At 55.2% G+C, this 16,659-nt stretch overlaps 1 protein-coding gene across 1 annotated transcript; it reads right to left on the bottom strand.

Moving 5' to 3' along the window:
• Nucleotides 1-355: 355 nt before the first annotated feature.
• EEF1A2 (eukaryotic translation elongation factor 1 alpha 2) lies at nucleotides 356-15,606 on the bottom strand. The gene is made up of 8 exons (XM_062009029.1): nucleotides 15,505-15,606; nucleotides 13,885-14,109; nucleotides 9,945-10,124; nucleotides 8,615-8,911; nucleotides 3,683-3,833; nucleotides 2,033-2,289; nucleotides 1,699-1,933; nucleotides 356-685 (listed from the first exon to the last, which is right to left on the bottom strand). Exons 2-8 carry the CDS (start codon nucleotides 14,026-14,028, stop codon nucleotides 558-560), a joined length of 1,392 nt encoding a protein of 463 aa, XP_061865013.1. The 5' UTR covers nucleotides 14,029-14,109; nucleotides 15,505-15,606; the 3' UTR covers nucleotides 356-557.
• Nucleotides 15,607-16,659: the final 1,053 nt, after the last annotated feature.

Genomic DNA, 16,659 nt, shown 5'->3' with positions numbered 1-16,659 from the left:
AGTACCAAAACTACTGCAAGAGCAGCCCTTGCTCTAGGCTGGGGGAATCCACCCACACACCTGCACTAGCTGATGGGCAAGAGCTTGGTGACACCCTGAATCTTGGTGCCCAACTCTCCTCCTTCCTCCAGCTCTCCATCCCAGCCCTGCCTCTGCCCATCCCCACCCTCTGCTCTAAGTGAGACTGCAGACAACCCCCCCAAAGCAGCCCCTTCTCAATGACAGACACACACACACACCGAGCTCCACGCCTTTGGGGTTGGTTTTTGCTTTGGTTGGGGCTTTGAGTTTCAGTTTGGGGTCGGTTATTTGGGGGGTTGGTTTTTCCTCCACTGTGGATGTTGTACCAGTTTTATTGGTAAAATTAACATGAAGCCTCACAAACGCTGGAACATGCTTTTCCTTTTAAAGAATTTCCACTGGACCTTAATGGTGAGCATCCAGTCGTTGACATATAAACTCTTACAAGCTGATGTGCACACATGCGCCCGGGGGAGACGGCGGCAGCGTCCTGGTGTCAGGGATGGTTTCTGAGCGATGCACTGCGAGCCCACGATTCATTTCCCAGCCTTCTGGGCCTTCTGGGCAGATTTGGTGACTTTCCCAGCTCCACCACTCTTCTTCTCCACGTTCTTGATGACGCCCACGGCCACGGTCTGTCGCATGTCACGGACGGCGAAGCGACCTGTGGCATGGAGACACACAGAGAGAGAGAGAGAGATAGAGAGAGGGGATGTGAGGGGACACAGCCTCACTCCACACATACCCAGAGTGAGGTGGGGGTTGGTGTCTTCTCCCCAGTAATGAATGATAGGACAAGGGGAAATGGGCTGAAGTTGCCCCAGGGGAGGTTGAGGTTGGAGCTGAGGCAGAACTGTTTCCCTGAGAGGGGTGTCAGCCCCTGTGCCAGGCTGCCCAGGGAGCTAGGGCAGTGCCCAGCCCTGGAGATGTTCAATAGACACATAGATGAGATGCTGAGGGCCATGGGTAAGTGATGGGCTTGGCAGGGTGAGGTTAGTGGTTGGACTGGATCTTAAAGGTCTTTTTCCAACAGTTATGATTCTGTGTGAGGGGAACACGACCATATGGCTTTCCCCAAGGCTGAGCTCTGGGATCTACACCCACCACTCATGGTACCACACATTGCCCCTGGCCTCAGGGCAGGCTCCTGCAGGAACAAGCCCTGAGCCATCAGCCCTTGTCCTGACCATCCTGTTGCTCCTTTCTCTTTAAATGACTGTTTCTCAAACTCAGATCACACCTGCTGTCTTTGGCATCGCTAAAGCTCCCAGATGGGCAGCATCATCCAAGGAAAGCAGGGCTTTTCCCTGCATTAAAAGGTGACCTCTGCTGAGAAAACTTCCCTCCTTTCCTCTCCTGGGATGGAGGAACTGAAATGTCATTCAGAAACTTTGGGGGTTTAGTAACCTGGAAGGAAAGGTCCTGGTGGTCCCAGAGGGAAAGCCCAGCCCTGCCTTTGGAAACCCAGCTTTGCAGAGAACCCATCCCACCCCACCAGCCCTAACACACTTCATGCATCAGCTTTGCACATGAAGGAGCAACAAAACATCCTCATCTCCCTCCCCAGTCTGACTGGTGGGGGTTACTGGGAGAGTCTCCACACGTCTAGCGTGAGCTCTGCACCCGGAGGAGCCTTCACCCACCTCTCAGGAGCCCTCCAGAGAGCCATTCCCTTACCAAGAGGTGGGTACTGGGAGAAGCTCTCCACACACATGGGCTTGCCAGGGATCATCTCCACAATGGCTGCATCACCAGACTTCAGGGACTTGGGGTTATCCTCCAGCTTCTTGCCCGAGCGCCGGTCGATCTTCTCCTTCAGCTCAGCGAACTTGCAGGCGATGTGTGCGGTGTGGCAGTCGATGACGGGCGAGTAGCCGGCGCTGATCTGGCCCGGGTGGTTCAGGATGATCACCTGAGGGACACAGAGGAGTGAGGGGGCAAGGCTGGGAGGCTGCAGGGAGGCGGCAGAGCGCCTGTGGTGGGTAGCAGGGGGTGGGGGCGCCGTGCTGACCTGAGACGTGAACTGCGCCGCCTCCTGCGGCGGGTCCGACTTGCTGTCCCCGCACACGTTGCCGCGGCGGATGTCCTTGACCGAGACGTTCTTGACGTTGAAGCCGACGTTGTCCCCGGGCAGAGCCTCGCTCAGGGCCTCGTGGTGCATCTCCACGGACTTCACCTCCGTGGTGATGTTGACGGGCGCGAAGGTGACCACCATGCCTGGCCGCAGGATGCCCGTCTCCACCCGGCCCACCGGGACCGTGCCGATCCCTGCGGGGGCGAGGGCACGGCCCAACGTGAGCGGCTTGGCAAGCAGAGCAAAGCCAGACCATACACCCATTTGGGTTGGAAAACAGCTTTTAAGGTCATCAAGTCCAACTACTGACATGTGTCCCTAAATTATGGAGATCTCTCCAATGGTTTTCACCAGACACCACGTTTGCTTCTTGCCCCAAAACTCCGACTCTTTAGCTGCAAGATCAACAGTGAGGGCTTCCAAAACATCCTGAATCTGTCCTTTCTACCCCATGCTTGGTAAAGAAAAAGGAGTAATCCCATAACCAAAAGGCCCTGGGCAATCCATGTGCCCTGAAAGCTCCTCCCTCCTCTGTAGCATGGAGAGCTGGGCACATAGTGTGCTGCACATCTCTGCTGGCCACACCAGCAGCATGTGACAGGGCCCAGCCATGCCAGGGCATGAGGGCAGCTAATTAAATGAAGGGGATCTCCTACACCCTGTGTCATCACTCACCTTTGGATACAAGTGAAGAATCATTAAGAGAAACAACCTTGAAGAGGGGTTGGGGAGGTTGGCTGGATGCATCTGCTCCTCCACACCCACCCTGCTGCCTCCACTTCCCCTCTTCCCACAGTGTCCCTGCTCTCTAAGGACCTGCCCCATGGTAAAACCAGATCTCTTTGCCCCAGCTGAGCCAGGGGAGGATGCAGACCTGCTCACCACCTTTCACCTCCATCACAGACAAAAGACTTGCATTGGAAACCCTGCTAAAGCCCACGTGCCTGGTCCCTGCAGCACACATGTCCTTGGAAAAGGGCTGGAGAAGGGGCTGTGTCTGTCTGATCCGGCAGCTGGGTGAGTCAGCAGGGCTGCCCGCTGCTGCCAGCAGCTCAGAGAGCTCACAGGGTATTTATAGCTCAGGAAAGCAGCCCCATCACTGCTCCAGAGGGAGAGGGAGAAGCGTGGGCTGCTGCTCTCCCTACATGGCTGCGCTCAGCAGATGGAGGTGCCGGTGATGGACACCAGCATTTGGGAAGCAGGGGCAGACTGTGGCCAAGCTGCCACACAGCAGCCTCAGCAGTGGTCTTGTCCCTTATCTGCCTCTCAGGGTGCTTTTTAGCAGCCTCCAGCCATGACCTCTGGGACATGGAAACTTGCAGCTGTGTTGGCATGGTGTGTTCCCTGGGAAGAGTAAATGAACCTGCTGGTCCCTGGGCACCTTTGGGCATGTTTAGCTCCACCCTAGACAGACAGTAGAGTCTTTGCCCTGGACCCACCACCCTTCTCCCCAACACTGTCTCCAGTCTGAAGAGTCCAGTCCCTCCAGTTTCTCGATTTCCTGCAGATGTCATTCCCAATTTACCATGGGCCAAAGACACTGGTTAAAGCAGAGGGAAGAGAGCCAGGGGCAAGCCTTTTGCTCACCTCCAATCTTGTAGACATCCTGGAGGGGCAGGCGCAGGGGTTTGTCTGTGGGGCGGGTGGGGGGCAGGATGGTGTCCAGAGCCTCCAAGAGGGACACCCCACTGGCATTGCCTTCCTTGCGTTCCACCTTCCAGCCTTTGAACCACGGCATCTGCAAACACAGCAGGGACATGGCTCTGAGCCCGCCTGTCCTCAGCATCCAGAGGTGATCCCAGAGAGATGTCCCAGCAGGAAAACCTTCATGGAGTCAGTCCAGCCACATCCTGGCTTTACCTGGAGGCTCTTTCCACTCCACTATCCCTGCAGGCTTCTCTGCAGCCCTTTGCTTAATCTCCCCCACTCTGCTCTAGAAACGTGCAAAACACCCATTAACAGGAGAAAAGGGATGGAAATGCTTAAAGCCAGCAAACTCACAGCCCCCTGTGTGAGTTCAAACATCAACCCATGGGTCCTGCACAAACTGCCTGGATCCTGCCCTCCAGCACTGGGATCACAGGGGATCCAGCCAAGCCCCAGCTACAAAGCACCCAACCTTCAGTCCTAGCAAAGGAGTTTCTTCAAGATGAGTCTCAGACAGACAGTTGTCCCTGCTTGCTCATGCCATCACCTCTCCAGGGTTTGGGTTTTTAACTCTGGCTTGGGAGGATGATGGAAACCTGGAGCTGCTGAGGAGCAGGATTGTTTTTCACAGATGCTCTCTGCTCCTGCCCCAAATAGGATTCTTGAAGTTAAAATTGGCCAGGAAAGAGGCAGAGAGGTGGGGAAACGTGCTCAGCAGGGGCCATGGTTGGGAGCAGGAACTGCAGCGCTTTCTTGGGCTGATGCTGCAGATTTGGAAGCTGTAGCAGTGCCTGGGGCTTGCCAGAAAGAGAAATTTACTCCTGGGTCTGAAACAGCCCTGATACAACAAACAGAGATCAGAGCCCACAAGGGCATCTCCCTTCCCTCTGAGTGGGAGCCAATATCTCCCACTCAGATGTAAAACACTGTTCGTGTGCTTCAGCACCACCACACATTATGAATGTGGCTTTTCCCTTGGACCAATGGTACAGGGCATGGGGCTGGGGGTAAATAGAACCCCAAAGTGTCCTCAGTGCCACAGCCATCCCTGGAGGGCACATCTGTGCCAAGGCTGGTTTCCCACCCTGCAATCTGCACTACTTTTGGGAAGAAGTGAGGGAAAGGGCCAGGTCCAGCCAGGGAATTCAGCTGCATCGAGTGTGTTGGGGTGAGCTCTCTTCAGAGGGTCACATCTGACACCAATTGTCTTATTAGAGAACCATTTCAGTTGGAAAAGCCCTTGAAGCTCCTGGAGTGCAACCCCTGCCCAGCCCACCACTAACCCCTGGCCCTCAGCACCTCAGCCCCATGGCTTTGGGATCCCTCCAGGGCTGGGCACTCCCCCAGCTCCCTGGGCAGCCTGGCACAGGGGCTGACACCCCTCTCAGGGAAACAGCTCTGCCTCAGCTCCAACCTCAACCTGCCCTGGGGCAACTTGAGGGCATTTTCTCTTGTTACTTGAGAGGAGACCCCCACCTCGCTCTATCCTCCTGTCAGGGAGTTGCAGAGAGTGCTCCCGTCTCCTCCAGGCTGAACACCCCCATTCCCTCAGCCTTCCTCATCAGATTTGTGCTCCAGCCCCTTCCCCAGCTCTGGACACCCTTCACCTCCCTGTCTTCCTTGGTGACAGTGGCAGGAGGAGCTTGGAGACACTTTTGCAGAGGGATCCTCCCTGGGCCACTGCAGCTATTGCCATGCAGGTGGCCCCAGTGCTGGGCAAACAGCTCAGAGCAGTGAGAAATCCCTCCTGGTGCTGAGGGAGCTGCATGTGATGCTCAGGATGACTCAGAGCCCACCACCCTTCCCCCACAGCCCCAAAGCTCTAGGCAGGTGCCCATGCACCAGCTGCCCTGGCAGCCACTAGCCCACAGGCTCTGCTCTGGAGGCTGATGTGTGCACACAGCTCCCATCCCTCCATCCCTGTGCAGCTCACGGGACAGGGAGAGATGGCAATCTCTGTCCTGTTGTGCCTGGCTGACAGAGATGTCCCTTTCCCTTTAGATGCTTCAGCCAGAAAGCTTCTGACATCCCAAGAATGGGATGAAGAGGCGTTTTAACACCTTCTGGGAGCAAATCTACTCTTTGGGTGAGAAGCATCTTCAAAACCTGGTTTGTGCAGCCTCCTAGGGCCACCCATGTAAAACGTGGCTCATGTGTTCCCCAAATCTGCTTCCCAGAGAGTAATCCCTATTCCAACACTCCTATGGAAAAAGCAGGATCTGAACAAACCCTTCAAAGTCAGACTGCAGGCTCAAGCCCTCATAAATAACAGCTGAGCTCCAACTCTTTTGCACCCCAAGTGCATTTTACAGAGCAGTTGCCTTTCTCTGCCTTTACTCAGACCATGAACATCCCAACACACTCCCCCCCACCCCCTCCCCTCCTGAGGCTGCAGCCCCAGGCCACCACAGCCCCTCAGCCCACAGATCAGGTGTGTTTGGGTTGCAGCATCCCACAGGGAGAAAGGCTGCCAAACCACATCATACAGCCCAGCTCTGTCAGTGCAGCAGCAGCAGCAAAGCTGGCTCCTCACAAAACCCCATCTGCCAAAAAGCTCTGCAGTGTCCAACTTTGATGAGAGCACAGCCCAGATGTCATGGGGTTTTCTGTAGCTGGCCTTGGGCTGCTGTGCAAGGGGACGTGGGCTGGAGTCTCCTACATAGAGCTCCAGGCTGATGTACCACCACAGCTCCCCTTGCCTGGAGGTGACAGGAGCTGCACAGACATCACAGCTCTAATCCCCACTTTCTGATAAGTCTTTCCTCTGACAGACAGACAAGTCACTTGACTGCCTTGTGCCTTAGTGAAACCCTGCCAGAAACTGCAAGTGAAAACCCATCAGAGCTTTTTCTGGCACAAGGGATGAGAGGAGAGAGATCCACCCCAGCTCCCTGCTGCAGCTCCCCTAGATGGGCTGCAATATGGAGAGGAGGAGTCTGTCCCAAGACAGTGGCCTGGCAATGGCAGGATGAGGACCTCCTGGGGACCACAGCATGAGGAGGACCCTGCACCTTCTCCATGCTGATCCAGACCTCTGGACAGGCTTTCTTCCCAATCAGGCAGCTCCTGGGAACCCACCCTGTGGCCAGCTACCTCCTTACAGCAGAAGAGTGAGTTATTTCAGCCCCTGCCTTCTCTCAGGCAGTGCATCATATCAAGAACATGCCCTGAGACCTGTCCAGAGGCAGGGGGTCAACAAGCTCCATCCTGCTCCATCCTCTCCTCTTCAGCCTATTAATAGAACTGTTTGGGATCATCTTCCCAGCCCAGCAGCTGCTGACATTTGGAGCTTGCCTGGTCTGAGGCATCCAGGAGCTATGTGGCTGAGTTTGGCATGGCCACAGCTGACCTTTATCCCAGCTCTTCTCCTCAGGGGACAGGAATCTCCCAAGCTTCCCAAAAATTCCTTCCTTCCAAGCAAGCCCCAAGGGAGCTGCCTTTCCCTCTGAAGGCTCTGAGCTGTGCTCCATGACGCTGTGAGGTGGCATTGCAGCACTCTTCTAGCTCAGGCTCCTGATCCCTGACCTCCCCCCATTCCTGCTGCACTCATCTGTTGCCTCCCTCCTCACACAGCCCTACAGGTGAAGTCACAAGAGCTTTCTGGTCTGAGCAACTTGCTCAAGGTGACCCAGAGCAGGGACCTTCCTCTGGCCAGAACATTTCTTTAGAAGGTTAAAGCTGGGGCAGCTTTTTCTCCAAAAAACACAGTGTCAGTGTGTTATTGGCAGCCTGTCTGCCAGGAAGCCCTTGTCCTTCTTCAAGCCTTTCTTTCTCCCCTGCTGCCATATGAAATTACAGCAAGGGCACACCCAGAGCACCCTGCCTTTGTGTCCCCACCATCCCCATCACTCATGCACAGAGGGAGAGGCATGGGAAAAATCAGCTGGACAGGGAGCAGCCCCAAATGGATGCTCTGGGAAACTGTGGGTTTGATGTGGGGAAACCTGGCACCTCCTCAAGGAAAAAAAATCCCCTTAAGAAGTGAGATCCCAGCACTGGAAGTGGAGCTGTGGGCACCACAGTGGCACAGAGATGGGAAAGGGTACATGATATGCAGGGAGTCTGGCTGTATGGTAGGGGCTGTTCTAAGCCTGGTGAGCAGAGCCTGTTATTCCCCTCAGAAAACAATGCCCTCAAAACACAGCCCATGCTCCTGCTGAGAGTGACAGCTGCTGTGCATGGCTCTAACATCACCATGGCTCTGCCAACGAGGAAACTTCCCACCCAAGAAGCAAAGCCATACAGACCATCTCCTGGAGATGCCCGTGTTTTAGCTGCTGGGGTGTCTGGCCAGGGTACAGCAGCCAGCATGCCCATGAACAGTGAGCCCATTCATCCTGGCTCAGGGCAACCAGAGCTACGTGACAAACATAACTGTGCTGGCAACACAGGCCACTACACACAACCATAGAATCAGAACAGTGGGGGGTGGAAGAGCCCTGCAGAGCTGCTCCAGCCACAGCCCCTGCTCAGGCAGGTTCCCCTTGCTCAGGGGGCACAGGAACGTGTCCAGGTGGGGTTGGAAACCTCCCGAGAAGGAGCCTCCACACCCTCCCTGGGCAGCCTGGGCCAGGGCTCCCTCCCCTCAGCACCAAAGGAGTTTCTCCTTGTGTTTAAGTGGAACTTTGTGTTCCAGCTTATGTCCATCACCCCTTGTCCTGTCACTGGAGACAACACAAAATCAGTGTCACCCCATCCTCCTGACACCCCCCTTGCAGTACCTGTGAGTGTCAATGAGAATCCCCCTTGGCTGCATTTAATGCAACAGATGCATGAAACGTGCTGGTGGTTTCAGAGCACGGAGATCAGCTTCAGCCTGGATCAGAACAGCCAGGGTGGGGGGAAAAGCCTAAGGAAAATGCCCACACTTACATTGGGAGAGGGCTCCAGCATGTTGTCTCCGTGCCAGCCCGAGATGGGCACGAAGGGAACTGTGGCTGGGTTGTAGCCGATCTTCTTGATGTAGGCGCTGACCTCCTTGACGATCTCATCGTAGCGCTTCTCGCTGTAGGGGGGCTCCGTGGAATCCATCTTGTTGATGCCTACAATGAGCTGCTTGACCCCCAGGGTGTAAGCCAGCAGGGCATGCTCACGAGTCTGCCCGTTCTTGGAGATGCCAGCTTCAAATTCACCCACGCCAGCAGCCACGATCAGCACGGCGCAGTCAGCCTGAGACGAGAGAGCTGGTGAATGGCTCCTGCCCCCAGAGACCACTGCTCCAGGTGACACTCCTGGGAGCTCTGAGTGAGCCACAGATGAACACAATTCATGGCTTGGATAGATTCCCTGCCAGTTGCTACCCATGACCCTGCTGATCTACCTCAAAACTGACCTGGGTGTGTTATGAGCTGTTTTGCCAACTGGTTTTGCAACGTGGGTTGGAAACAAGGGAGAGTCCCTCCAGGGTGCATGACTCAAACCAGGAGCTAATCAGGACAAGGCCTTATCTAAAACCCTACTAAAATCTTACCAATAATGTCCCTGGGTGATGGGTGAGACTCCAGCCATGGAAACTGTGCTCCCCAGGTTACTTCTGTACCCAGAGCCTAGAGGAGACGTTGCCTGGGTTTGGCAGAAAGCCATGCCCAGCCCAAATGGCACTGCAATGGGCATCTCTCTGAGCACAAAGTGAGGCTCATCCAGCACCCATCAACCACAGGGAGATGCAGGAATGTCCTGCAGTGTGGTGAGGGGAAACAACCCTACTCTGGAAGGGTTGACCATTGAGTTTGTCTGTATCATGTAGTTCATGGGGTAAAGTCAGCTCTTTCAAGAAAAGGGAAGGAGGAAAGATCCATGGAGCCTCCTGGAGCCAATAAACCTTCAGGGATTGTGGGAATATCTGAATATCTCCCTTGCCTGGGGCTAAAACAATGTGGAGATACACTCACACACAGGCCTGTAGCTCACAGCATCCCACCTCCCAGAGAGACCATATCCATCCTCCCCTCCTCCAAGTATGGGAAATGAGGTGGAGAAATCACCTTCTCGTGCCCAAGAACTCCCTTTCTCCCAGGCATCCAGGGAGGTGCTGGGTCCCCTGGTGCTACACATCCTCTTGTGTGGATCCTGCTCAACACTCCTTGATGTCTGCTGTCTCAATTACCCACCTCCAAGCATGCCCAGGTGACCCTGGGCTTGTCAGCAACAGTCAGCCTCCCCACCTCCAGCAGCCTCTCATGCCCTGGCCACCATTTCTCACCTGGGAGGTCCCAGTGATCATGTTCTTGATGAAGTCCCTGTGGCCAGGTGCATCAATGATGGTGATGTAGTACTTGGTGGTCTCAAACTTCCACAGAGAGATGTCAATGGTGATGCCACGCTCACGCTCAGCCTTCAGCTTGTCCAGCACCCAGGCGTATTTGAAGGATCCCTTCCCCATCTGGCCAACACAAAGGCAAGAGCTGGTGAGAAACACAAGCCCACTGGTGCTGGCAACCTACCCATCCCAAGCACTGAAGGCAAAATTCCCTACATTCCATGGCAGCCATCATTTATTTACTAATGAACACAAGTGAGAGGAGAGATTGTCCTCAGGGCTTTCCTCAACGGGATGGAGGAGAGGCTGGAAGATCTGTGGAGTGGGGCTGGGAGCTGGAGCCAGTGACCCATGAGACCTCCTGCATGAAACACCACGGTGCAGTGCTGCTGCTGGGAAATCCTGCTGCTCCAGAGCTCCACAGCAATGCTGGGAAGCTTCTTGGTGCATTTCAATCTGTTGCCTGAGCCTGGGAGGCAGCTGGCTCATGGGGAAGGGCATTGCTGCATGAGTGAGCCCATCACTGACAAGGCTGCAATAGGGGAATGGGTTAAAAGACAATGAAATGGGAGATGGTTGCTATGAGCACGATAGAAAGGGATTGATGGGGGTTTTTTTTGCCACAGAGTGTGTAAATTCACATGCAAAAGCTCCTGTGAGCTGCAGCCAGACCAACTGCTGCTGCCAAATGGCCAACATCTCAGCCAACCTTGTAATGCATAAGAAACCCCACTCTGGGTGAGATCAGCTGCAGGAAATGTCTCTGTGCTGGGACAAAAGCCCATTCCTCAGCAAAACCACAATGTCACTTCTGCATTGCTGTCTCCTTTGGGTCAGTGTCCTTTGACATGGTGCCATCAGGGAGAGCCAGGGCTTTCCCCCAGCACTGACGTGGTGCTCCCAGTCTGAGCTGGGCTCCTGCCAATGTGGAGATGGGGCAGGGGGAGACCCCCCCACACCCTGTGCCAAGCACACCATGTGCCAGGGAGCCTGGCTGAAGCAAAGGGTTAATAGGCATTGCTCATCAGCCTTTGGCCTCGGATGCAAGGGGTATTTTTAAGATGGAGAATGGAATTCGGGTCATTTGCAGGTCATAGAATCATTTTGCTTGGAAAAGACCTTTAAGATCAAGTCCAAGGTGATTTAATGGACTACTACTGTTGTGCAAGGGCAGAGCTGGAGAACCCTGCTCTCACCTTTCCACCCCAGTGCTCTCTGCAACCACAGTTTCTCCTGGACCATCAAGGCATAAAATTCATTCTGGGCAATTACAAATCACCAGAGGTTCCAGAGGGAAAGGTTTGCTGATGCTTCAGTGATGACCCTCACCAGGAAGGCTAATGCAGCATCACATCTGAGCCTGGCCTGCCCACACCGTGCCAGGGGGCTGCTGTGTCCCTGGCTCCAGCCCTCCCTCCAGCCCCTGCCCAGACAGCACAAGGAATTAAGGGTGACTGACGGCCCGTTTATGTAACAGCCGAGTGCTGCGATGACTTTGCAGCTTCCTCTGCAGGATTACAGGCAAAATCCTGAAGCCAGGAGCATGGCTCCCCCTCCTCAGAGGGGACACAGGTCAGAAGGGTGATACCCCATCCCCTCAGAGCAGCTGGGAGCTCTCAGCCTGAAGGAAGGGGAGGTGGAAAAATCCAGAATCAAATCCCTGCTCCTAAGCATCCTCCTGGCACCAGGCTCAGTGAGGGGGCAGAGCAGGAGCTTGGAGGTTAACCCTTTCCAGCATGCACATCAAACCCATCTCTTGCCAGGGAAAAAGAGAGAGGATTTATGAGACTGTGCTCATTTCCTGCAGGGAATGGTGGAGATTCACCAGGGAAAGGTGCATCCTGAATAATGCATTAACAACGGGGAGTTCTCAGGCAGGAGCTCGATCAACACACCCCACAGCCCTTCACCCACTGGCAGATGCCTCCTTCACTTCTGGGTGGGGAAACTGAGGCACAGAGCAGCCCCTCCTTGACTCTCCCATGGGAGCCAAGCAAGAATCAGAGCCATAGAGCCACATCCACCACACAAGCAACCAGCCATCTCGTGTGACACCCCCCCTGCCCAGAACTCAGCATCATACGGAGCTTGAAGACAAACAAGATCCTTTATTTAGCAGTTTCCCTCTGTTCATGGGGTGTATTCAGTTACCCAGAGCTGTCCTTGACAAAAAACCCAGAGCATTATCTAGCTTTGCACAATACCTTCCCTGTTCAGTGCCAGAAACAGCCTGATTTCCCTGATCAACCCCCAGCACAGGGACAGCTCTCTCTGAGGAGACCACAAACAGGGATGTTTTTAATAGAACAACTCCTCTTTCTGAGCTCCTGTTACCTCTGCCCTCCAGCCAAAGGGCAAAACCACAACCCAGAAACAAAAAATCCTCCTTCTTTGCTCTTAAAAACATCAGCCCCTGGGGTTTTGTTGTTGTTATTGGCTTTTTTTTTTTGGGTGCATTTGGCTTCCATTTCCTACGAATGCCACCTAATGGAAGAAAAGCTTTCCCCAGCCCTGCATCAGAAAATGGAGGCTGTAAGCTCAGTCAATAGGCTATTAATAGCAGCTCCCAGTCCCCACGTCTTCTTGGCAAGTCAGGGAGAGTGTCTGCTCCATTAAAATCCCTGCAATCACAGCTCTGGGAACCTGATCACACCAGACCCCCAGCTGTAGGGACGAGGATGGGGGGGGGGGGGGGGGGGGGACAGATGGAGGGATGGGTCTAAAACAGGGAGGAGAGAGATCATTTTGTAGGAAGGAAGAAGCTCTTCCACTCTGTGGTTCTGTGCTTTCCAAAGGGCTGGGAAATCAGGGGCTGGTGGAGAGGCAGGGAAATGAGGGGTTTAGCTGGGGTGCTATTAGCAGATCGAAAGGGTTAAGGCAGACAGACAGCCAGCAAAAGGTCTGAGCAAGAGAGGCAGCTGTGGAAACCTTTTTTTTTCCATTGAAATGCAGGATTTTGCTCAGAAAAAAACCCCCCATGAGAATAAGAAATGGAGGAGAATCTGCATGAAAGGTTCTGGGAAGGATGACGACAAGCCATCTCCTGAGAGATCAGATCTGCCCTATCAATAGCACAGCCAGGCTCCTCCTGGCTCACCCACCTCTCTAGAATGTACCATCATTCATTTCCAAGAGCTTCCAATTCATGGTTTCCTTCCCAAGACTATTTTCTCCCTCTTTGATCTCTGTATTTGCCACATTATGGGGCTTGGGTGGTGCTTTTCCTTGTACCAGCCCTGCTAAAATGCAATGCACCATTCAATGCCTCTAAATGCCACCATTATAGCAGCTGAACAAAAGAATTTAACCTAAATGCTCGTGCTTCAAGACAGCTTTTCTGTGTTACAGGCTACACTAATCAAGCTACACTTTCCTTAGGAGAAATGAGAGCGTGGTTTGGAACAAACTGATGCTGCACCTTGTCCCCAGCACTGGAAACAGATGCTTCAGAGAGAAATTCAGAGCCCTGCACTATGCAGTGAGGGATTATCAGGTTCTTCCTCCTTATGCATCATGTTTAGAAGGAATTTCATGCCCTGAAGCATGGTGGTTTGTGACTCTTCCAGAATCCTGGTGATTACTGCTGCTTCCCTCACCCATCTTTCAGTCCTGGCTGTGCCCTACCCCCATTACCAGCCCATGGCAGGGAGTCCCCCAGCTCCAGGGAACAAGGTGGCAAGAGCCCAAATGGCCTATTTTCCCAAGGCCAGAGGAGTCAGGAAGACCCAGGAGTGCAGAGGGGGGAAAAAAAATAGATGGGAACAAAGGGAGAAAGAGAAGGGATGAGAAGGGCAGCACCAGGAAGAGGGGAACGTTGCCCCTGGGGAGCATCCCTGCGGGTGGGAGCGCGGGCTGGGGGGATGCTGAGGGACGGGCTCCTCACCTCAGCAGCCTCCTTCTCGAATTTCTCAATGGTCCTTTTGTCAATGCCCCCGCATTTGTAGATGAGGTGCCCCGTGGTGGTGGATTTCCCAGAGTCCACGTGCCCAATGACCACGATGTTGATGTGAGTCTTCTCCTTGCCCATGCTGGGGGGCTGCGGGGGGCTGCGCGGGGCGGGCGGCGCTGGGGAGGGCTGAGGCCACGCGGCTGCGTTTCAGGGGAGGCTCTAAGGGGAAAGAAGGAAAGGTTAAAAAGAGTCTCTCCTGGGACAGCATCCCTGCAGCCCCTCAGGGGAAGAAGGAAGGGTCAAAAAGAGCCTCTCCTGTGACAGCATCCCCTCAGGGAGGGCTCCGCTCCCCTCATCCCACCTTCCCACGTGCCCCATCCTGGCCAGGGGTACCCGGCCTCGTCTGGCAGCTCTGCCCAGGCTGGGCTGGAGCCAGCTCAGTCCTGGAGGAGACCAGCTGGGCTATTTCTGGTCAGCAGAGTCAGCCTCCAAGTCTCAGCAAGGCACCACGTTCACCGGCGTCTCGGCCGGAGACCCCCAGTTCCCAGCGCTACGTCATCGGTGCCTCGAAGGTGCCCTTCCTCCCCTGGAAAGAAAAACCCAACCCCTTCCTCCAGCCCAGGGCTGCTCCTGCTGCCTTCTCGCTCTTTCCAAAGCCCAGGGCATCTCCTCCATGTTGTGGGTGCCCATCCCTGTCCCCTGTGAGCTGCCCTCAGCGCTCCCAAAGCTGGGCACGGTTCAGGTGTCCACAAAATGGGACAGACAAAAATAGCCCTTCCCATCTGCCCTGGGCAGAGGCTACAAATAGAGAGGGGCTGCAAGGCTTGGCTGGGGTGCTTGGAGGTGGTATGGAGGGGAGTTCATTATATTTCACTGCCACGGATCTGGATGAAATGGAGGGAAGAGGCTAAAAAAGCCAGAAGTGGCTGTGGCCAGCCCGGGAGCTGCTCTGGCATGTGCCGGCGTTGCCATGGCTCTGCAGCTGCCACACAAACCCGGCACCGTGAGCAGCTTTAATTCCACCCCTAATAAAATCCAATTCTACCAAGCTGCCTATAAAAGTAAAGGAGGTCAGGAGGAGTTTGCTGCCCTGATAGCAACGCAGTCATGCGGGTGATAACATCCCCGCCAGAAGCCTCTGCCCCGTGCTCCCCCCTCCACCCTCCCCTCGCCCTTGAACAGCTCCAGCCCGGATCTGGCTGTTTCGCAGCTCACGGAGATGCTCGGTCCCGGTCCCTGGCAGCGCCCAGCCCGCCTGCGGGTCCCTCTCCATCCCCCCGCACCCACGATGGGAGATGCGGGGGTCGCTTTAGGATATCCCCCCCCCCCTCCGAGCAGCTCAGGGCTGGGGGATGGGGGAGCGAAGCGGCTTCTTTCCCACCTGCGGGATGAAGGAACAACCCTGCCTCATCCTCTCCCTCCCTCCCTCCCCACCACCCGCGGGTACCCCGGGGCCGGCAGCACCCCACGAGCATCCAGCACACGGGGCAGGGGGTGTCCCTGAAGCCCCGCAGCCCCTGGGGCAGGACACCCGCACCCCAAAGGCCGGGGTGTGTGTGTGTGTGTGTCCCCCTTTCCCCTCGGTGCGCAGCGGCCCCGGCCCGGAGCTCTTACCGGAGCGGCGGTCGGGGCGGCAGAGGCTGCCAGGTTGGGCTCCGGCAGCTTTATCTCCCCGGGAGGGGCCCCCACCTATTGACGGCGGCAGCGCAATGCAGCGGCCCCCCCGCACTACGGCAATGCGGTACCGGGCGGGGGAGAGGGGGAGGCGCCCGCGGGAGGAGGAGGAGGAGGAGGAGGAGGGAGCAGGGCGAGGTGATGGGGAAAGAGAGACGGGGGACGAGGCTAGGAGAGAGGAAGGAGGGATGGGAGAAATGGAAGTTGGAAGGATGGGAAAGAGGTAAAGGATGGAGATAAAGGGATGGGAGGAAGATGGAGGGATGGGGGAAATGGAGAGGGGGGAGGGATGGGAAGGAGACAGAAGGATGAGAGAGAAGCAGATGGTAGGAAGGATGGAGGATGGAGAGGATGGGAGAAATGGAGGGGTGGAAGAGAGAGGGATGGGAAGATGGAGGAACAGAAGGCAGAGGGAGACAGCAGGATGGAAGACAGAGAGATGGGAGAAATGTGGGAGGGTAAAATATGGAGAGATGAGAGATGGAAGATGAGAAGAAGGTGGAAGGATGGGGGAGATGGAGAGACTGGAGATAGTGGGATGGGAAGAAGATAGAGGGACAGAGGGAGAGGGAAGGAAGGGCTTTTTGGAAGGCAGAAAAAGTGATGGAAGTGCTGCTCCAGGGAGGGCAGTGGTGATGGAGATACAGAGGGGCTTGGACCCTGGGGGTGAAGGGTTAGAACTGGCAGGAGACAGAGGCCCAGGACCACCAAGTACCACAGCTCTTGCTCTGCCCTGAGTGGGGCCAGTGGTGCAGGAGGGCTGTTTTCTTACCTGTGCTGGGAAGATACAGGTCCCTGCCCAGCACAGGGGCAAATGCCTCCCTGGGCAGAGCCCCCCAGGCATTGGCCCACATTTCTGCCTCGATGGGAATGCACCAGCCCTGGAGCAAAGAGCAAAACAGATTTCTGCACCTGCAACCAACGTTGCTGAAGCATCTGTGGCTTATTAATATCATCTCCTTTAATGGGAGATGGGGTTCAAGTCCTATGAGGTCAAGGAAATGACAAAGAATCTCTTCTGGTAATACTGCCAATAATTCTTTGCAGGAAAACAACAACATGTAGTGGTCAGAACATTTTCACCTGTGTCAGCTT

The sequence above is a fragment of the Colius striatus genome, chromosome 16 (assembly GCF_028858725.1).
Source record: "Colius striatus isolate bColStr4 chromosome 16, bColStr4.1.hap1, whole genome shotgun sequence".
In the NCBI taxonomy this organism is placed as follows: Eukaryota; Metazoa; Chordata; class Aves; order Coliiformes; family Coliidae; genus Colius; species Colius striatus.
This window is presented reverse-complemented; position numbering and strand designations above follow the sequence as displayed.

Bases quoted from the DNA above. Each gene is read 5' to 3' on its own strand.
- EEF1A2 (XM_062009029.1), bottom strand. From the start codon at position 14,028: ATGGGCAAGGAGAAGACTCACATCAACATCGTGGTCATTGGGCACGTG. The intron at 10,125-13,884 runs GTGAGGAGCCCG...TGTGTTGGCCAG, and splicing joins TCGAGAAGGAGGCTGCTGAG to ATGGGGAAGGGATCCTTCAA. The intron at 686-1,698 runs GTAAGGGAATGG...TCCATGCCACAG, and splicing joins CTCCCAGTACCCACCTCTTG to GTCGCTTCGCCGTCCGTGAC.